Consider the following 11562-nt stretch of genomic DNA (forward strand, 5'->3'; position numbering starts at 1 on the left):
GCTCTCTTGGCCACTCAATGTCCAAGGCACCAACAAATTCATGGTGTTGCCGGTCACAGCCCATGGTCAAGGCTCTTTTTGCAACTGAGAAATATACAAAAGCCGAGAAAGAGAGGACTGCCCAAGCCTTGGCTATTGGGCACTGCTTCTTTGTTCTGTAGTCATTCCTCATCTATTGTTTTGAGTTACCAGAAATTGCTTTTCATAAAAAGTTCTTGGCTTAGATGATTACAAAAGGTGACAACTGTAGCGACGTGACAACTGATCAACAGAAATACAAAGAACATAAAGCTTTTTTTGCTGACGAAACAAAAGAGAAGCCCTCACTTGCTCACTTATACATAAGATCCTAAACATTACATCACGATGATTAGCCCACAGTGCAATTGCCAGAGTCTTCATAGATGAACCGGGTCTTCACTTCGGACTTCATTTTAGTGCTGAATATCAGACATGAGATGTCAATAGTGAGTACCTTTCGGGGGACTGAAAATATCTTAAGATCTTAGTGCACCTATGTAAAGAAGAAAACATGTCTACGATTACAATTGTCTTTATGCCTGAAGGCCCCTGGGATCAGTTGAGACTCTAAGATAATGGACAAAGCAAGCTTTTAAAATGATGAAATTCCAATCTCAGTGCACATCACCCAGATCTATATCAGGAATAATTAACTATGGATGCTTTCATTACATGGTGAGGCATCCGCAATAACTCGTAAACTAAATATCAGTGCAAGTCTTAAACTATACACAGAACGCAAAAATAGCTTGGTTTTAGACCACTGGGGCTTCACTGTGATTTTTCCCGAACTAAGAAGATTTCAAGCTTCAAACAGGAAGGACTTCAAACTTTCTAGTTGAGCTAAGCTAGAAGAAATGAGTGTGACATTTTAAAGGTTTATTGCAGCAGAGAAAGCCCCCAATGAGAGAAGTTTATAACCAGAAAATGGAAAAGGATGTAAAAAAGAGAGAGAGAGAGAGAGAGAGAAGCAGTACCTGGAGGTACCTTTGTAATAGCTATCGTTGCAAGTGCTTCTCCTTGTTGGATCTTGTCAGTTGTCACCTGCAACATGGCCCGAAGGGCTGGTATAATATCAGAACTGCTAAGGATTTGGGAATGGGGGTAGAAGGAGCGATGGAGAGGCAAAGACTCACCTGATTGGGTTCATTTTGCATTTTCGGGTAACTTTTTGCAGCTTAAGCTCTACCATCACAAGCAATTGGGTAATAATTTTGTCCGACCAAAGAAAGAAGGACCGCCTCCAAGAATGCTTGAAGTATAATGAGCAACAAACTCCCAAGAATCCAGTGGCAAAGCCCGATGTAATGCTTGCATATAACCAACGGGCATAGGACTCATCTTTACCTGCCGAATCATCACCATGTTGTTTGTGAATATCGTCAGATTGACCATGATCTCCCGAGCAATTCTTTGACAGTGGAGGCCCGCAAAGTGCACCATTCCCGAGATATGATTCATTTGTAAATGTACTCAGCTGGGCACCGGAGGGAATGGGACCGGACAGTTGATTAAACGACAGGTTCAAGTAACTCAGAAAGCTTAATTCGGATAAGCTCCTTGGTATTGGGCCTGAGAGTTGGTTGATGGACAAATCAAAGGACTCCAACTTCTTCAAATCAGCAATCTCTTGAGGGATTTCTCCCCAGAGATCATTCTGTGACAGGTTTAGATTTTGAAGATTGTGGAGCCATGTCAACCCAGTAGGAATATCTCCATTTAATCTGTTATTTGAAAGGTCAATGGAGAAAAGATACTGAAGTACCTTGGTGTATACTTGGGTTATGCTCTTTAGATGGACCTCAACTCCAAACCCATAAGGATCAAACATAACAGAGTACTCTGGGTTGGACATGGCAGTTAAGTTGTCAAAGCAATGGGGGATGCTTCCAGAGAGGTTGTTGTGCGCAAGGTTTAAAACTTGAAGGTGTTCGAGTTTGCATATGCTCATAGGAATCTCCCCATAGAAGGAATTAAACTCAAGATTCAACACGCTGAGCTGAACCATGCGACCAATCCAGGAAGGGATTCGACTAGCCAATTTATTTCCACTCAGATCAAGCACATTAAGATTAGTCATAGTGCTCAAGCATTTGGGGAAACTCCCACTGAAGGCATTGCCGTGTAGCCCCAGAAAGAACAACCCTTTTATAGAGCATAAGGATGTTGGAACCAGGCCACTAAACTGGTTATTCCCCAAGTTTATTTCATGCAGTTGGCGTAACCTTTTCCAACACTCGGGAAATGTCCCAGACAGTTTGTTATTTGAGAGGTCAGAGACTCGTAAGGACTTCATATTGCACAAAGAAATTTCTCCACTCAACTCATTGCTAGACAGAAGCAGGATCTCGATGTTAAAAGAGATGTCGTTAAACCAATGGGGGATGATATCTGATATATTTGCATTAGACAAATCCAACTCACGAACGTTCCTCTGTGCTCGAAGCCATGTGGGAAATTGAGGCCCAACTTTGCAGTATGACATGCAAATGGAATTAGGTTGAAATGGAGCAACCACTTTTGGGTCAATCTTGATCGCCAACTCATTTGAGGAAATGTCCAAATAAGTCAAGCTCGAGAGATTAGCCAAGTGAAGTTCGGTCACCACTCCTTTCAAGAGATTGTTGGACAAGTGTAATTGAACTAGATTCGACAGCTGCCCGATGCTTTCTGGGATTCTACCCGTCAATTTGCTATTACTGAGAAACAAGTACTTCAGAGAGGATAGCTGAGGCAGAGACTCTGGAATTGGACTCTCGATTGAGTTTTCCGAAAGGTCAATATACTCTAGATTCGACAGCTGCCCGATGCTTTCTGGGATTCTACCCGTCAATTTGTTGTCACTGAGAAACAAGTACTTCAGAGAGGATAGCTGAGGCAGAGACTCTGGAATTGGACTCTCGATTGAGTTTTGCGAAAGGTCAATATACTCTAAATTCTTGAAGTACCCAATTTCATCCCCCAAACGACTGATTTTATTCCTCCCGAGATCTAAATATCTCAACGTATTCTGGAGGCAGCTGAAAGGATTGCCTAATGCAATATCTCCAGTCAAGTCGTTAACTCTCAATTGCAACTCAACCAAGTGGCAGAGATTGCTGAGATTCTTCGGCAGCTCACCTCTCATGGAATTATCTCTGAGATCAAGGAAGGCGAGCTGATGGAGATTATTGATGATCTCAGTGGGAAAGGAGATGGCTTCTCCAGCAAAACTAGAGGCGAGATAGAGGTGTCTGATGGAGCTTAAATTAAGCAACCAATTAGGAATTACGGAGCCTAAATCATTTCTACTCAGATCAAGAAACTCCAGAGAAGTACTGACATTCACTTGCAAGGCTGCTGGGTCAACATTTGGAAGGCCACACAGAGCTAATCCCAAGAATTGAAGAGAAGAAAGCATGGACATTGACTGCAACCAGCCTTGGGCGTTCCTAACGGAGATGCCAGACAAGTCGAGGTGTTTCAAGGAAGGAAGACCTGATAACCATTTAAGGTTACTGACTGTTTGATCATTAAAGCTGTTGAGATCAAGATACTGCAGATTGGAGAGGTTCCCGAGGTGAAGGGGAATGTCCCCAGCGAAGAATGAATTGGAGAGGTTAAGATACACCAAATTAGAGAGTGAGCCTAGGAACTCTGGAATTTTTGTGTATGAAAAGTTGTTCCAGCTCAGGTCGAGGTAATTCAAATGCTGCAGCTCGATTAGAGAAGGATGTATGTGACCTGTCAAACTGCAGTTCCCGTGCTCCAAAACTGGGTCGAATGGTTCATCATAAAAGTAGGTGGACACAACACATGGACTTCGAAGGTCGAGCTTCAGGACGCGGCCGGTCTGTTCGCTGCATCTGACTCCCTTCCACGAACAGCAGTCATCTCCAACCCATGATGACAGGAGATTGGAGTTGTCGATGAGGCCTCGCTTAAATTCGAGAAGAGCATCCCTCTCCGTCTCGATGCAAGTGGCATTTGCGAAAGCAGCAGCACATGAAGCACGCTCAAATGTCGGAAAGACAAAAAGCGCGAATGACAAGAAAATCATAGAGGCTGTACTGGATGAAGCCATTGGGATAGTGTTATGAGCCAACCGCATCGGGAAATATATATATATGCCCTTATTCAGAGACGACTATCTTCGATAATCACTTTGTATGAAACTGTGTCATCCCAAGTTTGAGTCGCTCGCTATTTGAGAAGTCAGATTACCACTGCAAGGGAACCTTCACAGAAGTAACCTTCTAAATCAATTGCTAGCATCCAAGAAGGAAAGACTTCTTAAGGTCTAGTCGTCTGTGCCAACAAGTCTTTGCCAGCCATCACACATCAATCCTTTATTCTTCTTTTGACGACTCTCCCCAACCTCCGTGTCTTGTGGAGTGGAAGGAATTATGAACCCCATAAATGAACCTTATCCTTGGGGGTGGTTCTGCTAAACTTGAACAAGCACTGCATAACGTTCAAATTGAAGGAAACAAAAATTTGGGGGACTGAGTAACTGTAGACTTGTTCACTACCTAAAATCAATTTTGTCCAAGCAAACATAAATTGCGACCCGGTCATGCTAATGTGCGTGCAACTTTTTGGGCTCTCGATCAGTTATTGTTAATTATAGAAGGAGGTCTGAAAAACGGCATTTTGACATGCACCACAATTCATATATGCCACATATACATACATATATATATATATATATATGCTAGTCATAGAGCCGTGCAACGTATGCAATAAAATGTGATCGTTTTCTTTACTAATTTTATTATATAAAAATATTTGCTATTAAATGTTGAAAATAGTGATTTATAGTTGCACGCCAAAAAAATAGTAATTTACAATTACTAACAATATACTATTAGATATATAATACCAATGGTAATTTAACTTACGAGCGAGATAAAGGAAAAATTGATATAAATATATAAAAGTCCGGGGTCACTTTTGAGAAAGCACCACGATTATCCTTTTTTAAAACCTCAGCTCTTTATTTATTGACGAAGAGAACTTAATAGAAGTCATGAAAAATCAAATATTGTCAAGATTATGCATAAATTTTTTTAGAAAAATTCCAATCATGGCAAGATTGTTTTTGAAGCTTTAATATAGTCACGATTGATATGGCGTTACATATTTTCTTCATAGAAGTAACCTTCTAATGTTGCAGCATTAAGTCAATCACTAGCATCCAAGAAGGAAAGACCTCTTAAGGTCTAGTCTTCTTTATGTTGTGTGGCAGAGGATGTCTTCACGTCGATCCCTTTTCTTCTTTCTGATGATTCTCCACAAACTCCGTGTCTTGTGGGGTGGAAGGAATTGTGAACTCCATAAATCAACCTTATCGTTGGGGGTGTTTAATTTGTCCTAAGCTTGCAGAAGCACTGCATAACGTTCGAATTGACAGAAAGAAAACTTTGAAGGACTGACTAATGTAGACTTGTTCACGTACTAAAATCAGTTGTGTCCAAGCAAGCATAACCGCGACCCTGCTGTGTGCAGCTTATCAACGGAAAACTTTGTATTACATAAATGAAGCACGACAGGATATATAGAGCTTGACAGGAAATGAAGCTGTCTAATTAGATCAACCTTTTTTTTTTTTTTTCAGTGTGCTCCTAGGTATCCCGAAATTCAATAGATCCCTGGCTAATCCAATGCGAGATGGGTCGGCTCACCAACGCGTAAAACTCTTTCGGCGTGAATTTTCTTCATTCGCAAGATTCGAATCTCAGATCTTGTTTAAGGGAAACAAACGCAAACCATTTGAACCAACCCACGTTAGTAGATCAATGGAAAACTTTGTTTTACAAAAAGAGCTATGAAGCACGGACATTTTGACATACACGCCAATTCATATATATGTTACATATATAAATATATACATATATATATATATATATTAATCATGAATCCCGTGGATTGCACAACGTAGAAAATGATCAATTTTTCCTTTTTTGTTATTAAATTGTTAAAAACCATAATTTATAGTAACCGATTTGAAAAAATATATATATATATGTATATTTTGAAGAAGATAAATTATGTAATTTAGTGTGGTAGTAATTGATGCATTTATCAAATTTGAAATGTACAAGAATTACCATATGCAATGAACTCACTTTTACATCTTCTTCTGCTCGTAATAACTAGTCACAGTACGAGTAGGGTGACAGATGCAATTAATAAATCATACAAAATATTTTATGCAAATATTAAATATTAGCATAATGTATGTATTAAAATTTAAAATTAAAAGTTTGAAAAACCAAAATTTCAAAAAATCTTCGAAGTTTGACAAAATCTTATATCGCAAGTATTTTAAAATATTCTAAAAGTTATTTTGTGAGTAAACAAGTTTTATCAAAAAATTTTGTTTAAAATTAAAAATCTAAAATTTTTAATTATCATATAAGAAGAACTAAAAAACAAAATTTATTAATTTATTCATAAAAACCAAAAAAAAAATTCATTGAGCAATCCAACCATATGAACTGTTTGATAAGAAAGTATAATTCAAAATTCTTTTGTGAGGAAGTGGAATTTGTCTTTTTCAATAAAATTCTGTTTTGACCCCTTAAAGTTTCACATTGGGACCATCCAGACCCTTATGTTTGGTGTAATATCGATTATGCACCCCATGTATTTTCAACTTTTGAATTTGGTACCACTGCACCTTGGAGTTTACTCTATGCTAATTTGCACCCTATAGACTCGCTCTTTGATTTTATTGCGAATATTTCGATGAATGTCCAATGTTTCAAACATCAACTTAACATTGTTAAGATGCTCACATCACATTTGTTTCATTCATAAGAGAAGGTCGATGTCTTCATTCTGAACCCTTTTGGGGATTTCTAATTTGAAGCTCCCAAATGTAGGTGTATTCACTGGTCGCACGACTCATTTGTTTGTACAAACTCATGATTGATCGGTTAGATAGAACTCAAATATTCGATGCCCTTTATGTATGAGTGGGAGATGATGATATGTATACACTTATTAAAGAACATGAGTGACTCTTAGAGTAGTCACACCTAATCGATTAGTCACAACCATTAGAAAGGTTGTGACCTTTCCAATGTGCCTATTGGATCCCTATAAATAAATTGGTTCCCCTAAAAGCAAATGTGATGGATGAAGAAAAACCCTGAGTGTCTTACCACATCTATGAGAGAGAGCATTTGGGTTGTGAAAGCATGATTCCGGTTCTAGTAATCGGATTCCCGACTAGTTTCTATGAAGAATATTCTCGAAGAAGGAAAGCCTTGCAAGAATTCGAAATACGTAATTCCCAAATAATGATAAAATGCCTATTTGAGGCCCTAAACGATAAAATTTGCTTTAAATATCGAAAAATCACAGCAAAGCTGCGTGTTTTGCTCCGGATGCCATTTCCGAGTCATCAGAACCTATTTGTCTCCAGGTACCAATTTGTCACTACCTCTACCGCATCACTAGGCTTGAGGGATGACCAGCCCAACTGTTCGGCAACGGTAAGCATTGTAGACAGCTGACTGGTACGCGATTTATGCAATACTCGAGATAGAACCATGTGCTCTGCTTTATTTCGCTCTCTAATTGCGAGCTCTCTTTCAGGGTTCAAAGGTAAATATGATCATCACGGATTATTGCATGCCCGGAATGACAGGTTACGAGCTACTCAAAAAGACCAAGGTAGAGACCATATATGCAACTACTTTTCACTAAAACGCCCGACGCCATTTATACATGTTGAATTAATGTAATATGCTGATTGGGGGAATTTTCATTTGTTTTTATTTTGTATTGTAGGGTTCATCGATTCTAAAGGAGATTCCAGTTGTAATCATGTCATCCAAGAACGTCCCAACTCGTATCCACAAGTAATTAGCGTCTTAAACCCATGATGTAAAAATACTCACTTGGGCCTACACGGACTTGAGCCCATCTGCAACTCAAAAGCTTAAGCTAATAGGTTACTAGACCCAAGTCTCATATAAGCTTGTGGTTTCTTTCTCAAATTTTCGATGTGGGACAACATATTTCAACACCCGCCCTCACGTGGCAACGTGTGGTCCAACACGTGCCATGTGCCTTAAACACCCGCCCTTAACAATTGACCCGAGCCGGGCATCCTCTTCCGTACTCAGGCAAGGAGGGACAAATACCAAACTAGCCTCGAACTCCACACTCGGGCCTAACTAGAGGTGCACCTTTAGCTACCTCGAAACTGGACCGGGCCACTCTTGGGTCTGATTAACATGAGGCACACTCTTGGCTACCTCGAAATCGAATCTGGCGTGGTATGAGCCCACATGAGCGCGCGGAAGCATAACCCGCTCTAATACCATGTAAAAATACCCACTTGGGCCTACACGGACTTGAGCCCATCTGCAACCCAAAAGCTTAAGCTAATAGATTACTGGATCCAAACCTCATATAAGCTTGTGGTTTCTTTCTCAATTTTTCGATGTAGGACAACATATTTCAACACGTGACACTCATGCGAGCTTCCTCAACTCATAATTTTTCCTTGACACAACCTCTAATCGGTATTCGGTTCCCAAGCAGGTGTTTGGAGGAGGGAGCTCAGATGTTCATACTGAAGCCTCTGAAGCAGTCAGATGTGAAAAAGCTGAGATGCCTTATCTACTGAACTTTAGAGGCTTAAAAGGGTCTAGATCTCTAGCGTCCGAGATGAAAAAAAAACTCGTAGTTGTTAGTTAACCTTGAAAATTAGGTGAATTTGATGCAATTAACAAGATCCTGACTAGGTGTGAATGAATCTTCTAACACATGATAATGTGAAGGTTTTCGCTTCTCTCTCGGAAAATCTCTCTCTCTCTCTGTGTTTTTTTTATTATTATTATAAGCTAGTCTAAACTTAAAATAGCGTGAACGTGATCCATCTAAGAGTAAAGTACAGGGTTGTCCAGCCCTAAGGAACTGAAATCCACTCGATTGCATACAAGTGGCAGTTGGTAGTGGTTGATTATGAGGGTATTATTATTGTGTTAACAAGGGCAAGCTTTATATAAAAATTCAATTTTATATAAGATTATGTGTTTTTAATTATTGAAAATCATAATTTGTAATTAACAAGATTATATTATTAGATGTATGACTACTAAAAAAAATTTATACTAAAGAAGATAAAAATGTAATTTAATGATATATTTTTCAATTTTAAGGCAGGCCCATTGAGTTAGTACAATGAAATAAATTTCTCAACAACTAATAAACGGACAAAAATAGTCCCACATCGAGTATCGAATATGCAATCTCTTGATTACCAAGGAGGGCATGTGCCAATGCACTATACTCTCTTTAATTAATTTAATAACATGTTAGTAATTGACACATTTATTGGATCTGAAATGTACCAAGAATACCTTCACCCAAAAAAATGTACCGAAAGTGCCATATATAAGGAACTTACTTTCATGTCTTCTTCTAGTAGTAGTATTTTCTAATGACGAAACTAGTCACAATTTGTGAGTCTTATTTCCTATATAATATGGTGATAGATGCAGTTAATAAATCATACAAAATATTATATACATATATTACATCTTAGCTTAATGCATTAAAATTCTAAAATTAAAAGTCTGAAAAACTAAAATTTCAAAAAATCTTATTCCAAAAATATAACAAATATTGTAAAAGTTATCTTGTGAGTAACCAAATTTTATAAAAAAATATTTATTTAAAATTAAAAATTAAAAATTGTAATTATCAAATTATAAAATTTTAGATTAATTTTTTTATAAAAACTTAAAGATAGAGAAAATTTCATCGATTAATCTGAGCCTACAAACTGTTTGATTTGAATGATAAATCAAAATCTTTTGTAGATTATATTAATTCAAAACATTGATGACAAAAATTATTATTATTATCTTTTATCAGATGGCGGGCAAAGAGATTGATGGTGGTAGCAGCAAAGAGATTATCACGAACATCTGATAAAAATATTATTTTGTGTGATCTTTCAATAAGACATAACATGATAATGTTGATAGCCTAGAATAGATTGTTTGCAGGACACTGTAAATGACCATATTGTGTAATAATCTTGTAATATATATTTACAGACATCTGATAAAAATCGGAATGTTATGGAACTTGCCCTCGAGTCGAGATTACGGATATTGGAATAGTGACTTGCTGGAGTTCGTGACCAGATTCTCCATAAAAAGGCAAATCAAAATGCCGTCGTTCCCCTATAAGTGGGATAGTTGGACCACCGTGCTTGAAAGTTGAGATGCTTAAATGATTAGCATAAATCCTAACAAGAGAAACAACCAGTCGACCGGCATATAATATTGACTGTGCAGTCTACAAAATGAATGGACCCGACCTCCTTTGCCAGCTGAACGCGAGAGAAACTCTCACTTTCTGGCCTTCTGCTCCAAGCAACTATCGGTTCAATAGCTAGATTTGGTTGTCTGCCTACTCCTATGTTAGGCATTCAAATTAAGTTCTTTGAAGCTGCAAGTAGCAGCGAAGGATCTTATCCCCGAGGTAATGCGAGTGGCAGCATCTTTGGTGCCTGATGGTGATGATACTGCTCCAAATCCCAAGCCTATGCCACGAGGTCAGATTGGGAAAGATGTTGGTGCAACTGAGCCATTTTTGGATAAGAGCGTTATTGATGCTGCTCCGTCAAGGGTGGGGAATTGAGAGGCTCAACATTGTGGCCTTCTGATCGTCCTACCCGGACGCAGCCCGTTGCAACAGAACAGCTCCAACCAAACGAGTCAGATATCTTCTCGTGATGGTCAAATATCTACCTGACGACATCTCCTGTCAAAACTGAATATTTTGCGTAATACTCAATTTCCTAGCATTGAAGTTGCATATTGTGTATTACATGTTTTGTCGGTGTTTTACTTCGTATTGCGGCTTTAATTAAGTGCAATTATATTATTATATGGAAAGAGAAATGTCTTGTTCCTTTCATGTCAGTAGCCTAGCAGCAGCAGTCCATTTTATCTTGGTGTTAGGTCCATAAGCAGCATCGGTCAATCTTTGCACGGGTTCTTTTGTATTGCTTTTTACTTGGGTAACCTTTGGCATCATCGCATCTTCCGTTATCCTTTTGTTTGTAGCGAAGGTGTTACCTAAGTGTAAATCTCCCTTTTATGTTATCTTTAAAAATAAAATAACGAAATTGTGTTCCGGGTATGTTTTCTAATCTGACTGTTTTTATAGAGGGATGACTAGCCTGAGGCAAAAGGATCGACCATAACATCATACCCCTAAGGGAATAGTTGTTTCCCCATTAAGGAAGGTTGAACACAGAAATGTTTCTAAACGTTGGCCAAGGAAGATGTGGATCTTAAAGATACTCTGAAGGCTGGTGTGGACAGGTAAATGTATCTTAATGTTGCAGATCTAGGAGAAAATTATCTTGCTTCTTGTGCGATCATCCTCCTTATCGTATGTATATTTTCCTTTTTCATAGCATAGGTTTGGTCAGAAAATTGGAAGCTTATCCTCAATAGTTACCGTCGTATTTTCAAAGAAAGAAAATATGATGCATGTGGAAAGGGTCGTTACTCGTACTTCTCT

The 11562-nt window shown here is 38.5% G+C and overlaps 1 protein-coding gene and 1 long non-coding RNA gene across 3 annotated transcripts; one reads left to right on the forward strand and one right to left on the reverse strand.

Annotated features, from left to right (window-relative positions):
* Positions 1-175: 175 nt before the first annotated feature.
* On the reverse strand, positions 176-4345 carry LOC116210032 (receptor-like protein EIX2). 2 transcript variants are annotated; one of them, XM_031543824.1, is made up of 3 exons: positions 1158-4345; positions 999-1085; positions 176-440 (listed from the first exon to the last, which is right to left on the reverse strand). In XM_031543824.1, the coding sequence occupies exons 1-2, from the start codon at positions 4109-4111 to the stop codon at positions 1055-1057; spliced, it is 2985 nt and encodes a 994-aa protein (XP_031399684.1). In that variant the 5' UTR covers positions 4112-4345; the 3' UTR covers positions 176-440; positions 999-1054. The 2 variants fall into 2 exon arrangements, with proteins under 2 accessions (XP_031399684.1, XP_031399685.1); XM_031543825.1 differs by having other exon boundaries at positions 999-1065; positions 1158-4343.
* A 3118-nt stretch (positions 4346-7463) lies between these two features.
* Positions 7464-7670, forward strand: LOC116210033. The gene is made up of 2 exons (XR_004157398.1): positions 7464-7502; positions 7606-7670. It is a non-coding gene; the product is annotated as an uncharacterized LOC116210033 (long non-coding RNA).
* The last annotated feature ends 3892 nt before the right edge of the window (positions 7671-11562 follow it).

Source organism: Punica granatum, chromosome 6 (assembly GCF_007655135.1).
Source record: "Punica granatum isolate Tunisia-2019 chromosome 6, ASM765513v2, whole genome shotgun sequence".
NCBI lineage: Eukaryota > Viridiplantae > Streptophyta > Magnoliopsida > Myrtales > Lythraceae > Punica > Punica granatum.